Source organism: Oryza glaberrima, chromosome 2, assembly GCF_000147395.1.
Source record: "Oryza glaberrima chromosome 2, OglaRS2, whole genome shotgun sequence".
Lineage (NCBI taxonomy): Eukaryota > Viridiplantae > Streptophyta > Magnoliopsida > Poales > Poaceae > Oryza > Oryza glaberrima.
The window spans coordinates 444331-458933 of NC_068327.1; the positions used below are offsets into that span (position 1 = coordinate 444331).

General features: G+C 46.7%; 4 protein-coding genes across 4 annotated transcripts; 3 read left to right on the top strand and 1 right to left on the bottom strand.

Annotated features, from left to right (window-relative positions):
* Positions 1 to 1637: 1637 nt before the first annotated feature.
* On the top strand, positions 1638 to 10096 carry LOC127761967 (cytochrome P450 89A2-like). The gene is made up of 2 exons (XM_052286303.1): positions 1638 to 1825; positions 4996 to 10096. The coding sequence occupies exon 2, from the start codon at positions 8281 to 8283 to the stop codon at positions 9799 to 9801; it is 1521 nt and encodes a 506-aa protein (XP_052142263.1). The 5' UTR covers positions 1638 to 1825; positions 4996 to 8280; the 3' UTR covers positions 9802 to 10096.
* Positions 1823 to 4987, top strand: LOC127761968 (uncharacterized). Its single transcript, XM_052286304.1, has one exon. The coding sequence runs from the start codon at positions 1920 to 1922 to the stop codon at positions 3081 to 3083; it is 1164 nt and encodes a 387-aa protein (XP_052142264.1). The 5' UTR covers positions 1823 to 1919; the 3' UTR covers positions 3084 to 4987.
* A 654-nt stretch (positions 10097 to 10750) lies between the features above and the next one.
* LOC127764507 (uncharacterized) lies at positions 10751 to 12012 on the top strand. Its single transcript, XM_052289390.1, has one exon. It carries the CDS (start codon positions 10778 to 10780, stop codon positions 11918 to 11920), a length of 1143 nt encoding a protein of 380 aa, XP_052145350.1. The 5' UTR covers positions 10751 to 10777; the 3' UTR covers positions 11921 to 12012.
* Positions 12013 to 12902: 890 nt separating this feature from the next.
* LOC127764675 (defensin-like protein 10) lies at positions 12903 to 13687 on the bottom strand. The gene is made up of 2 exons (XM_052289584.1): positions 13609 to 13687; positions 12903 to 13356 (listed from the first exon to the last, which is right to left on the bottom strand). The coding sequence occupies exons 1-2, from the start codon at positions 13667 to 13669 to the stop codon at positions 13094 to 13096; spliced, it is 324 nt and encodes a 107-aa protein (XP_052145544.1). The 5' UTR covers positions 13670 to 13687; the 3' UTR covers positions 12903 to 13093.
* Positions 13688 to 14603: the final 916 nt, after the last annotated feature.

Genomic DNA, 14603 nt, shown 5'->3' on the forward strand with positions numbered 1-14603 from the left:
CTAAAGTTTGAACACGAGTTCCTTGATTTTGATGATGATCACGTTATTGGAGTTTGTATTTGATGAAGCTCTTCGAGGTAACCGATACACATGTTATTTGGGACTTTGATTACGGTCATTTATGCTATGTAACATTCTCTTGATAATTCATTTCATGCATTATGAACAAAACCCATCACTACGTGAGAATTGAGATATACAGTAACAGCTATCCATTATGAATTTATTTAAATGTCATATATGGTTATTCTATTTAAGGATATATATAGAAGGAATATATTTAGTTATATGCATTTGTTTATCAAAAAGGGAAAACTATTATCAACTACTCCCTCCATCCTAAAATATAATAACTTTTGGCTATGATAGCTAAAAATGTTTATATTTTTGGACGGAGGGAGAATGTACATATATTTTTAAAACGTTATATTTCCGCCAAATTCCGATTAATCGTTTGGCGGTACCCTTTGTCTGATACCCGTATACCGTTTTCCACAACACTGTATACGAGTATTGTACAGTTTCTGTAAACATCAATAATATCCTCGAATTTCAAACCATCAATAATACAATTTGTTACTCCATCTGTTTTATATTATAAATTGTTTGACTTTTTTTCTAATCAAAGTTCTTTAGGTTTGCTCAAATTTAAGTAAAAAAAATAGCAACATCTATAACACTAAATTAGTTTCATTAAATTTAACATTGAGTATATTTTAATAATATGTTTGTTTTGTATTGTATTGTAAATGTTACCATATTTTTCTACAAACTCGGTCAAACTTTTTTCGGTTTGACTAAGAAAAAAATCAAACGACTTAAAATATAAAAGAAATGAAGTATTATCATTCCTTCAATCCAACAACAAACGGAGCATCCCATTACGCGGCTCTCAAAAAAGTGAGATGCAAGATGCAACCTCGCGTCAAGTGTCAAGTTTTGTCAGTGATAAATAAAAACCTCGGGAAGAATGATGGCAATGCGCCGAGAGTAATTGTAATTATCTATGAGATAAATTATAGGGACCCTGCTATGAGATAAATTATAGGGACCCTGGGTATACATATTTATACACACAAACCGATAAGAGTTCTATTTAGACATGACACAAACTTTTGTAAAGATAAAAGAAAAAAAATTCATAAATACAAAACTTATCTGCCATGTCGTCGTAACTCCTTTTCAAACTCGATCTCTGTTGTATAAATCTTGTCATATTTCGTTAACGAAATTTACTTAAATATTCAAATCAAATTTTAGCATTAACAGTTCTCTATGCCACATTTTGCCACGGCCTTGTTTAGATCCACCCTAAAATTTTTCACCCTATCACATCGAACGTTTGAACACCTGCATAAAGTATTAAATGTAGGCTACAAAAATAATTAATTGCATAGATTGCGACTAATTTACAAGATGAATCTTTTAAATCTAATTGCTTTATGATTTGACAATATTGTGCTACAGTAAACATTGCTAATAATGATTAATTAGACTTAATAAATTGTCTCGCAGTTTATACGGCAAAAATTCAGTCTAAAGTAATTCGGCGGGCGATGGGCCCCACAGTACAACATCTCGATTTGCTCCGATGAGATAACTGTCCCGTATGGCCGTATATATCTGTAAATTGCCCAACAAAAAAAAGGAAGAAAAGAAAGAAAAGCTTCTCCCCGAGCTCCGAGCTCCCGTGCCGCCCGCTAGAGAGATCTCGCCCGCCGTCCCCGAGATCCCGCCCCGCCGTCGAGATCACGCGCCACCGAGGAGAGGAGATTCGGCGGTCCGCCTATCGCGTGAGGACGAGCGAGACTGCATACTCCAGAAGGTGCGTGATTTCTTCCAGATCGAAGATACTCTTTGTCAAAAGAAAAAAAATATAGAAAAGAAAAATTTTGAATAGAAGAATATCAATAGAGACGATGATGCGGCGGTTTGTGAATTTGGTGGTGGACACCGCCGGCGTCGGCGCCGACGCGACGGCGTGCAAGCTGTACCGCGTCGCTGCATCGGCCCTCTTTTCATCTCCAGCACGTCGGCAAGCAGCAGCCAAAGAACTAGATCCAGATGACGTGGACGACGCCGGCGGCCTGCCTCCTCCGGCCATCACCTTCCACCCCTCCTCATTGTCCGGCCCTGGCAACCTCGATTTCTTGCACCTCCCCGGCGACGACAGCCTTCTCGCCCTCGACGTCGACGGCCGCGGTCTGCTCTATAGTGCCGCCTCCGCCGCCGTCCGCTACATGCCCGACCCGTGCAAGCCCAAGATGGAGCCCATCTCCTTCACCGCCGGCGATAGCGTCCTCTACGTCATCGAGAGGGTGCCCTTCTCCGGTAACCCCGGCTGCTTCGAGGCTCTCACCTACGGCCTACTCCCCCACGACTTGGACAGGATGGGCTGGTACTGGCGGTCTCTTCCGCCGCCTCCTTTCGCCAAGGTTGGCTACGACGGCGACTTCCGGCGCCACCGCCAGCGCCGAGAGTACGACATCACCGCCTCCGCGGTGGTGAACGAGACGGAGCTGTGGGTGACGGCGCACGGAGCTGGGACCTTTTCTTTCGACACGCAGGTTGGGGAGTGGAGGGGGCGCGGCGAATGGCGGATGCCGTTCAAGGGGCGGGGCGAGTATGTGGAGGAGCACGGCAAATGGTTTGGGCTCTCCTCCACGCCGCTGCAGGGGCTGCACCTCTGTTCCTGCGATCTCTCCCATCTCTGCTGTTCCTACGATGTGCCGGTGGTCAGGCGCTGGTTGGATGGCCTAGACCGTCTGCCGGCGGCGGCGCCGCCCAAGCAATCCTTTCTGATGGAAGCCTACGCCGTGCACCTCGGCTCCGGTAGGTTCTGCATCGCCAGGTTCATGGAAGAGGAGGAGGAGGAGGAAGTTGAGGAGGAGAAGGACAACATCTCAGTTCATCCATTCTTCCACGTCGCCGGCGTCAACAACAACAAGAAGAAGAACGACAGGTTCTTGCTGCTCACCGGCGTTGATGTGGTGGCCTGTGACGACGCCGTCCTCGTGCACAAGTCTATACGCTACCCATTCCAAAACGGCGATTTCGTTCGTGGTTACTCTCGACTCTTTTAATTTCATCTAATTTACTTATTATACCTCTCTCCGGTAAAACTAGCTATATTTTGTTTTGTGACGGAGTGAATATATCATTTTTATATATATATCCCTTTTCCTTTCGATTGCAATAATAGTAATAATGCTGTATATGAATGGTACTTTTTGGGTACTCCATTCGTTTATATTAAGAGGCTGTCCTCTTATAGTCTTATTATACATGCTCATTCTTGACTCTGGAAAAAGAAACTTTTTTTTTGCAAGTTAGACCGAAGGATTGACCGACCAAATTTTATTAAGAGAGAAAAGGGGTTATAATTGTTTACAAGATCGACATTAAGCTGTCAAGGCAAAGTGACAACCAAACCAGTCATCAGCCGAAAAGAAAAAGTGAAAACAGAACAGAGGCCAACTAATCACATTGCCAAAAAAAAATTCCTGCTTCCTTCTAATGATCATATGATGAATTCCACTTACAGTACTACAATTTGACTGCAGCTATTTTGACAATTAAGAAAGCAGAGTGTTGTAAAATTTGGGCATAATAAGATGATATATCTTCCTTAGCAGTTAGCACAGCAACAACATCCCAAAGGTGAAATGTTTTTGACCGGAGTGATGCAACTGCAACATATATTCCAAATAGATTCTCTCTGCAAAATTAAATTATTCAACTAGTTCCATCTCATTGCACGCCTGCCTGATGTGTTGTTCATTGTATCTCAAAAATCATATTTGCAGTAGAGCAGAAAAAAAAATCATTTGCAGCAGAGCAGAAAAAAAGCATCAGTAATCCATGATTATTATTATTAATTGCTCACATCACATCCGGTGGCTCATGGACGCGAGCAAATGGGTAATAACGCAATATATATAGCTGGATGAGATGATCATGGCATGTTGGCGGCGTGATCGTGATCGATGGCGGCGACGGGGAGGTGAGTGGAGGAGGAGGGCGGCGGCTGGTCGTCGTCCTCGTGGCAGCAGAGGCAGAGCATGCCGCGGAGGAGGTTGCACTTGCCGCCAGGAAGCCGAGCTGCTTGCAGCAGGCGTTGCACTTGCCTCTAAAATCCGATTTTATCCCCTTGAATACGACGCGAATTTGGATTCGTTTTCGAGTTTATCTCTCCGCCAAACCCTAGGTTTTCCCGGCGTGATTCCTTGCGTTCCAAGCCCGATCTCTCTCTCCCGTGGCTATAAATAGAGTCCCCTTCCTCTCCTCTTTCGTTTGCCTCAAGTCCCAGCCATCGCCGTTGCCTGTACTGCCCTACCCGCGGTCGCCTTCTGTCTCCGCCACCGGCAGCCGTTCCAGCCGACGCCCTTCTGCGCTGCCACTTCCCTCGGCTCCGAAAGGCTGATCTCCATCCCGGCCGCTGGTTACCTTGCGCCGAAACTCGCCGGAAGCCCTTCGTCACTTTGAATCCGATCTACTCCGTCTCCGGCCGAACACCACCGTTGTTTCCGTCAACGCCAAGCTTCGCCGTTGCCTTCCTCGGCATCACAGCGCCAAGACGAAGCCCGTCCACACCTCTGTTGCTCCCATCGTCACCTACGGTCGCCGGCCGTTTTCCGTCATCAATTCTCGTCACCGTCACCACCGGTGAGTTCGTCTCGTCGTCCTCTCCGCGTTGGTGCTCTCGGATAGCCCGGCCGAGCCTCCTAACACCGGCGACCTCGCGGACCAGTGCATGGTCGGCTGTGATGTCATCGATGATGTCATTATCTATTTAATAAATCGTGAATTCTTTGCTGTATAAGGCTAAAATCAGTTTAATTAATCTTGTAAAATTCATCACTAATTCATATGAAGTCGGAATTAAGTGGTTCAAGTCTCTAAATTCATCTAAAATCATGATCTACATGTTTGTTTACTTTATATGTACTGTTTATTTGGTTTTTATTAGTCTTTTTTTCTCGTTTTGCGTGTTAGCTTGTCGTTTTCATCGTTGCGAAGGTTCGCGAGTGCGTCGGAAGTGTTCAAGAAGACTAATTGAAGACCGATTATTGTAAGGCAAGTCACACAAATCCCAAATGACCCTTTGAGCATGTTGAACCCATTTAAAGCTATTGTTTTATTTTAAAATATGCATTATTTTCGAATGTCATTGGGTGGTGAGTCTTTCTCATTTAATTATGGCCGAAGATGACTTTATTTTCCTAAGCTAATAAATTGATTAGCTTAAACCTTATATATTGGTTTGGTTCAGCTAGATGTTGGACATAATTGCTTAGCCATGCTTAGAAACATTAGCACATGATTGGGATAACTAATGTTACACTATCACTTATGATTATATTTAATGGTACCCATGATGGTCAATCGTGATTGGTTAATTAATTACTTGCCAACTAAAATTTGATTAATGGTGGGTTGTGAGCACATGGTTTTGATGGTCGTGCTCATGACAATTAAGGACCGGTTCGCGAGCTACTGTTGTGAGACATTAACCGTGCCAACCATAAGCCAGCGTGGGCAACGGCTTTACCTTTTGTATAGCATGGTTCATCACGGGGTGCCAGACTGAGAAGCGGCGAGAAGTTCGTGGGGGTCGCTGGGGAGTCCATGCCTTGTTTTATAAGGGGGTGATTATGATCCAGGAACGGTGCACTGTGGTGAGTTGTGTTGTGCAGAGGATATTGTCACAGCCTCTATTCGGGTACTTTCCAGTATCGCGACGCATGGTAGACATGATGTTGAGGCTTTGTCTTGTGGGTACAGTGGTACACCTCTGGCCAGAGTAAAACTATTCGAATAGCCGTGCCCGCGGTCATGGGCGGGTTGAGCAATGTTTTTCGTGATTAGTCTCACACCTCTCACAATAATTATTGGTGCTATAACTGGTAATAATTTGCTTAGCTCCTGGTTTGGAGTTAGATCTGTACAGCCGGGTATGGTTGTTCAGGATGGTCGGGCCTGAGCAGCATGGGTGTGCTGTTCAGTGTTGATTAAAATTGATGAATAATTACTCTACTGTTTTACTTCTAAATGTTTGCTAAATGCTGCTTTTGCAAATGAGCCTATATTATGCCATCCTTTGGTATCCTTGTGCACTTGCATATTTGCTGTGTGGCTTGTTGAGTATGTCATATGCTCACCTTGCAATAATCAATCAACCTAAGTTGAAGAAAAATGATCTAGAAGGAGAAGACGTTTGGCTTATACCCCAGTTGAGCTGCCTGTGGGAGTGGAGCCGGAGCTTCGTTAGATCGTTATTCCGCTGTTGTTTTTTTTTTCTTTTGTAAGTATGTAACGTTATTATTATGATGGATTTGTATATTAAATTATCAGTTTGTGTACCTCGGCTGATTCCTGGACGAGGATTGTATGCACAAATTAGTTCGGAAATTACTAGTGAATTTCTGGGCGTGACAGTGATCCACATGTCAAGGCCAACGCGCTGCTGCAAGCTCATTTTTCAAGGCGCACTATCTTGGCAGCCGACCAGCGGGAGATACTCCTTTCTGCTCATAGATTGCTCCAGGCAATGGTTGATGTTATCTCCAGCAATGGATGGCTTACGCTTGCTCTTAATGCAATGGAGCTGAGTCAAATGGTGACACAAGGCATATGGGATCGTGCTTCTGTTCTTTTACAGCTTCCACATTTCACCAAGGAGTTGGCGCGGAGATGCCAGGAGAATGAAGGGAGGCCCATTGAGAGCATCTTCGATCTGGCTGAGATGAGCATCGATGAGATGCGGGATCTGTTGCAGCTATCAAACCCTCAGCTACAGGATATCATTGAATTCTTCAAGCGTTTCCCCAATGTCGACTTGACTTACGAAGTTGGCGAGGGTGGATGATATCAGGGCTGGTGACAATGTAACTGTACAGGTGACCCTGGAGCGTGACATGACGAACTTGCCTTCCGAGGTGGGGCCAGTTCATGCCCCCAGGTACCCAAAGCCCAAGGAAGAAGGCTGGTGGCTGGTAATTGGTGATAGCTCTACCAATCAGGGTTGCACTTCAGAAGAGGGCTCGAGTGAAGCTTGAGTTCACCGCTGCTTCAGAAGCTGGGAGAAAGGAGTACATGATCTACCTGATGTCCGATTCTTATCTGGGCCGTGATCAGGAGTACGAGTTCACCGTCGATGTCAAGGATGCTGGAGCCTGGAGGGGATTGATCCCAAGGCAGGAAAGAGGATGATAGCTTTGCCCAGCCCCCAGGTTGTGTATGAAACTGGGTGGTTGCTTGTACGCTCGTAGCAATTCCTAGAAGATATCAACTTTAAACACTAACTAATTAATATCCTATCCACACTTGTATTTGTTTGTTACTTGCTTCTATCTTGTTCATTTTCTCATTGTAACTGATGCGCACCTGTGCTGCTACTTGTGCTCAGCCTTGGGGATCTTTATTAGCCTATGGCTGCATGTGCTTCTTGTGATCATCCTTCATGTTGTGTTTTTGTCTTCCTGTTTCATCTAATCAAGTCATTCATGTCCTGATTCTATCTACATCATTTGATCATGCTTGGTCGTATTATTTGTTGTATCTCCTATGTTCATATAGATTGCTCCAGCCAATGCTTGATATAATTATTGTTGAGCAACTGCTTGCAACGGGTTTGGCTTGTTCTGGAAACAAGAAGTGATGTACTAGGAGTAGGACGTGCTGTGCAGTGTACAGTACACCGTCAATCCCTACCCTGTTGCTCACATGGACCTTTTGGATTCTCGACTGCATGCATACATACAAAACTGTCACTCTTAACTAATTGTTGTTTGTGTAGGGTATGGATGTCAAACTCAACTATTGTTGTTTGCGTAGGGTATGGAGGATATAGTATATAACTGGATTTTTAAAAATAAGATCGAACGTGGCAATTCCATTAACAACCAAACAAAGGTGAAGAGGTCATGGGCTAACTAACTGTGTGAATAGTCAACGTAGAGACTTATCGAAACCACCAAAGCTAAGCCAGAGAATAAAAAAGCTCAACGCGCACTCTTGTTTTGTTTGCTTTGCGTACGTAAGAAAGGAAAAAAAAAAAAGCCTTGACAAAAACACATGATGGATAAGACTAGATGGAATAATATTATATTATTACCTCAAGTATAAATAAAAGTCATTACGGACTTTTTACTAGTACTGCTATTCCAAAATAATATCCACAAGGTAAAGTTAGAATATGAGGAGAGTTAGTACTTAGTCTTGGAGGGAAGAGCTGCAATTAAGCTAAGCAAGGATACCAGCAGCAACGCCAAGCCAACAATGGAGGAGACCTGGCTCTTCCTCCTCTTCTCCATCTCGCTCGTCGCCGTCTTGCTCGCCACCGCTCGCCGCCGCCGCTCTAGCAGCATCAAGGCGCGCCTCCCTCCCGGGCCGTCGCCGCTGCTCTTCCTCGCCAAGTTCCTCCTCCTCCGCCGCTCCATCTTCGACCTCGGCCCGCTCCTCCGCGACCTGCACGCGCGCCACGGCCCCGTCATCTCCATCCGCCTCTTCGGCACCACCCTCGTCTTCGTCGCCGACCGCCGCCTCGCCCACCGCGCACTCGTCCAGGGCGGCTCCACCTTCGCCGACCGCCCGCCGCTCCCGGAGCTCGGCCGCCTCTTCACCTCCGACGCCCGCGACATCAACTCCTCCCCGTACGGCCCCTACTGGCGCCTCGTCCGCCGCAACCTCGCCTCCGAGGCGCTCAGACCGGCCCGCGTCGCGCTCTTCGCGCCGGCGAGGCGGCGCGCGCGCGACGTGCTCGTCCGCGGCCTCCGCGACCGCGGCGGCGACGGCTCCCGGCCCGTCGAGCTGAGGCCATTGCTCCGGCGCGCCATGTTCGAGCTGCTCCTGTACATGAGCCTCGGCGCCAGGCTTGCCCCGGAGGCGCTCGAGGAGGTCGAGCGGCTGGAGCTATGGATGCTCCGCGCCTTCACCAGCTTCCCCGTCTTCTCCTTCTTCCCGGCGATCACCAAGAGGCTCTTCCGCAACCGGTGGGCCGCTCACGTGGCCGTTCGCCGGAGGGTGGGCGAGATATACGTCCCGCTGATCAACGCCAGGCGCGCCGGAGCCGGAGACGGAGACGGCGATGACCCACCCTGCTACACGGACTCCCTCCTCCAGCTGCGCGTGGCCGAGGAAGGCGACCGGCCGCTGACGGACGACGAGATCATCGCGCTCTGCTCCGAGTTCCTCAACGCCGGCACCGACACGACGGTGACGTTGGTGGAGTGGATCATGGCCGAGCTGGTGAACCGCCCCGACATCCAGGCCAAGGTCCACGACGAGGTGAGACGCCGGCCGGAGCTAACCGAGGCAGACCTGCAGGCGATGCCGTACCTCAAGGCCGTGGTGCTGGAGGGCCTCCGGCTGCACCCGCCGGCGCAGTTCCTGCTGCCGCACGGCGTGCAGAGCGACGCGGAGGTCGGCGGCTACGTGGTGCCCAGGGGCGCGGAGCTGAACGTGTGGGTGGCGGAGTTGGGGCGGGACGAGGCGGTGTGGACGGCGGCGAGGGAGTTCATGCCGGAGAGGTTCATGGACGGCGGCGAGGTGGAGGTGGACGTGACGGGGAGCAGGGAGATAACGATGATGCCGTTCGGCGTGGGGCGGCGGATGTGCCCCGGGTACACGGTGGGGACGCTGCACGCGGAGTACCTGGTGGGGAGCCTGGTGAGGGAGCTGGAGTGGCTGCCGGAGACGGAGGGGGAGGCGGCGGACATGGCGGAGGAGCTGGATTTCACCACCGTCATGAAGCACCCGCTCCGTGCTCGCGTCCTCCCAAGGCCCTCCTCCCTCTACTAATCGTGCTTCCATGGATGAATCATGCATGAAGAATAACATGCCAATCGATAGTTTTGTGATGGTTGTAAAAGCATGTGTAGTTTTATGATACGTACTTTATGTTTAAATATGTGTAATACTGTTGATTTTTGAAATAATATTTCATCATTGTCTTATCTAAAAATTTAGGGTAAATATAAAAAAACATAAATCATGTTTAAATTATAGGGTACACATAAGTTGTAATAATATGAATGACACATGCATGTTTTTTGTTTTGTAAAATGAATGGTGAATCGTCATATGAGTCAACCGCAGCGAGACGTACGCGGTGATTTCGTGAATCTCAAGATATACTAGTTGAGTCTTTGATGGTGCTTATAAAGAAAGATTGTGCATATGTGTATCCATCTTATGTTTGTACTATCATTCAAAAAAACAATAACCATGAAAAACTCAATTCATCACCCAAGGGGATATCCCCTTATTTTCGCATGTCACTTAAAAAGTCATCAAAAAATATGAAAAAAAATAGTAAGATAAATCAATATGTAATATGTCACTTCACAGACATACAAATACAAATTCAACTTATACAAGTAGAAAAAAAATAACAAATTTGTGAATTTTTGTTTTGAATTGTATAAGTCAAATTTAAAATCGCAGGTTGCGAAAAGATATATCATATATTGATATATCTTGATATTTTTTTATAATTTTTTTGAACGACGTGTAGAAAACGAGAAAATATTCCCTTGAGGGACAAAATTCCACTTGCTATGATATACTAACAATATACGTTTGAAAACGGAACGGTGAAATAATTCATTGTAGAGGAAAATATATAGATGAAATAATTGCCTGCGGAAAAATACTTTGGGCTTTGATGGGCCCGTGGTTTTTCCTCGTTCAGTCGGTTGTGTTTTATCGTATTTTCCCCTGAATTCTTGTTGTGTAAAGGAAAAAAACAAACAAAAAAAAACCATTGTAGAAGCAGATGCGGCGGTTTGTGAATTTGGTGGTGGACAACGCCGGCGGCGGCGGCGCGACGGCGTACAAGCTGTACCGTGTCGCTGCATCGGCCCTCTTTTCATCTCCACCACGTCGGCAAGCAGCCAACGTACTCGATCCGGATGACGTGGAGGACGCCGCCGGCGGCCTGCCTCCTCCGGCCATCACCTTCCACCCCTCCTCATTGTCCGTCGGCCCTGGCAACGTCGATTTCTTGCGCCTCTCCGGCGACGACAGCCTTCTCGCCCTCGACGTCGACGGCCGCGGTCTGCTCTACAGCGCCGCCTCCGCCGCCGTCCGCTACATGCCCGACCCGTGCAAGCCCAAGATGGAGCCAATCTCCTTCACCACCGCCGGCGATAGCTGCCTCTACGTCATCGAGAGGGTGCCCTTCTCCGGTAACCCCGGCTGCTTCGAGGCTCTCACCTACGGCCTACTCCCCGACGACGACGACTCACTGTCCTCCAGGATGGGCTGGTACTGGCGGTCTCTTCCGCCGCCTCCTTTCGCCAAGGTTGGCTACGACGGCGACATCCGCCGCCACCGCCATCGCCGAGAGTACGACATCACCGCCTCCGCGGTGGTGAACGAGACGGAGCTGTGGGTGACGGCGCACGGAGCCGGGACCTTCTCGTTCGACACGCAGGCTGGGGAGTGGAGGGCGCGCGGCGAATGGCGGATGCCGTTCATGGGGCGCGGCGAGTACGTGGAGGAGCACGGCGGATGGTTCGGGCTCTCCTCCACGCCGGTGAAGGGGCTGCACCTCTGCTCCTGCCGTCTCTGTTCCTACGATGTGCCGGTGGTCAGGCGCTGGTTGGATGGCCTAGACCGGCTGCCGGCGGCGGCGCCGCCCAAGCGATCGTTTCTGATGGAGGCCTACGCCGTGCACCTCGGCTCCGGTAGGTTCTGCATCGCCAGGTTCATGGAAGAGGAGGAGGAGGAGAAGGACAACATCTCACTTCATCCATTCTTCCGCGTCGCCGGCGAAAAAAGCAAGAACGACAGGTTCTTGCTGCTCACCGGCGTTGATGTGGTGGGCAGTGACGGCGCCGCCGTCGTCGTGCACAAATCTATACGCTACAAATTCCAAAACGGCGATTTCGTTCGTGGTTACTCTCGACTCTTTTAATTTACTTACACCTCTCTCCGGTAAAACTACCCAGTATATTTCCCTTTTCCTTTTCATTTCGAGCGAGATTACAATAATAATCTTCTTCGTTTGTAATAGAGTAATAATCGAAATGCTGTATATGCTCCATTCGGCCTTTCGTTTATATTACCAACAGACAAGGAATTCACAGCCTTATTAAGGTGCTGTCCTCTTATTATATATGCTCCTTCATTCTGGAAAATGAAAAGTTTTTTTCTTTGCTAGTTCGACCGAAGGATTGACCGACCAAATTTTATTAAGAGAGAAAAGGGGTTATAATTGTTTAACATTAAGCTGTCAAGGCAAAGTGGCAACCAAACCAGTCATCACCCGAAAAGAAAAAGGGAAAACAGAACAGGGGCCAACTAATCACATTCCCAAAAAAAAAAATCTTGCTTCCTTCTAATGATATGATGATTTCCTCTTACTGTACTACAATTTGGCTGATGCTATTTTAATTCTACTTCCATATTTTAATATATGACGCCGTTGACTTTTTGTTCAATGTTTGACCATTCGTCTTATTCAAAAAATTATGTAAATATCATTTATTTTATTGTGACTTGATTCGTTATCAAATGTTCTTTAAACATGACATAAGTATTTTCATATTTACCCAAAAATTTTGAATAAAACGAATAATCAAACGTTAGTCAAAAAGTCAACGGCGTCATACATTAAAATACGGAGGGAGTAACAATAAAGGCAAAGTGTTGTAAAATTTGGGCATAATAAGATGATATATCTTCCTTAGTAGTTAGCACAGCAACAACATCCCAAAGGTGAAATGTTTTTGACCGGAGTGATGCACCTGCAACAGATATTCCAAATAGATTCTCTCTACAAAATTAAATTTATTCAAGTAGTTCCCTCTCATTGCGCGCCTGCCTGATGTGTTGTTCATTGTATCTCGAAAATCATAGTTGCAGCAGAGCAGAAAAAAAAATTATCATTTGCAGCATCAGTAATCCGTGGTTATTATTATTAATTGCTCACATCACATCCGGTGGCTCATGATCCAGCCAACATATATATGTACACCAACTATAAATGGGAGTAGATGAGATTGGTACCTGCAGTGCAGGTATGTGTGTGTGTGTATATATATAGACGCGAGCAAATGAGCAATATATATAGATGGATGAATGATGATCATGGCATGCCGGCGGCGTGATCGTGATCGATGGCGGCGACGGGGAGGTGAGTGGAGGAGGAAGAGGAGGGCGGCGGCTGGTCGTCGTCCTCGTGGCAGCAGAGGCAGAGCATGCCGCGGAGGAGGCTGCACTTGCCGCCGAGGAAGCCGAGCTGCTTGCAGCAGGCGTTGCACTTGCCTCTCTTGTAGCACACCCCCTCGCACTTGTAGATTGGGTAGTTGCACGTCTCCGCCTCCGCCGCCCACTGCATCATCGCACCATCTGCATTTCCATTTCTAAATCCCATCTTATTTCTTTTCTTTCTTTTCATTTTCTAGCTAGCTATAGCTGTTTGCATTTGCAATAATAATAGTATTTTCCATCTTCTTCTTTTATTGCTGCATGTATATGCATTCATGCTAACTTGATAACTTAAACTAATAGTCAAGCATTGAACAGGCTAACTGAAACTAATAGTTAAGCACTGAGGAGGAGGAGGGAGGAGCTAGATAATTAGTAATTAAGATGACTCACGCGAGGCGATGAGGACGGTCACTAGGAACAGCGCCACCACCGGCTTCATCTTCACAATCATCCTACTCGTACGCCTCAATGCTCACTCGCTATCTAGCTGCCTGGCCTCTTATATACTACTCGTTGCAAGCCTGCAGCTAGCTTTTGACATGGCAGCCCATAAAATTATGCTCCAGAGTTAATAAACATCGTCCTTCCCATTGTAATTGCAATAATAGGCTTAAGTAATTGTTTTTCACTTTTTTCTTCTTTTCTTCCCAAACCCCCTTCTTTTCTTTGTTTTGCCTTTTGTGTAAATTTTATTCCTCTTAATAAAAAATGCGCAATCCTTTTACGTATTCCGGAAAAAAAAAATTAAATCGTCTTGCTGGGGGTAGCTAGCTGTCGTCTCCTCGTGCTTGCTTGCAAGTTACTAGTATTAAGAGTTTCTGATTATCTAGCATTAGCCTGCTTTAAGTAATGCGATCAATAGTATTGTGCGACTACTATCTTAATTGAGATCGAGACAAGCATCCAGTTCGTTCATCATTGATCTCTTGCAAATCGATCTGGTACATGTCTATGTCATTGCTCTTAATCTGCCTCAATGACTCAATATGGCTAGCTCTTAATCTCAGCTCGATTATGTCATCGAACAATTCAAGCACTTATCTTGCCATATATACCGAGACCTGATATGTGATAGATGGACAAATTTTGAATGTCTTGTTCGATGCACAACATTTGGAGATGATGCGTGCGATTTCGAAGCTGGGACAGAATTTGTGAAGACCAAGAAAATGACAACTCAATCACAACAAACCAACCACCGCCCAGGCAGATCGCATTCAGAGCATGAGTAAATAAATTTCAAGTCTCCCTGTTCTTTTCAGAAGAATACATGTCCGAATGGGGTATAATTAAGGGGAGCTCCATGCTTTTCAGAGTTTCAGACGAAACTGAACACCTAAAACTGCCCAATGTGACGGCAACAGCCAAAATATTCTGAGATTTAG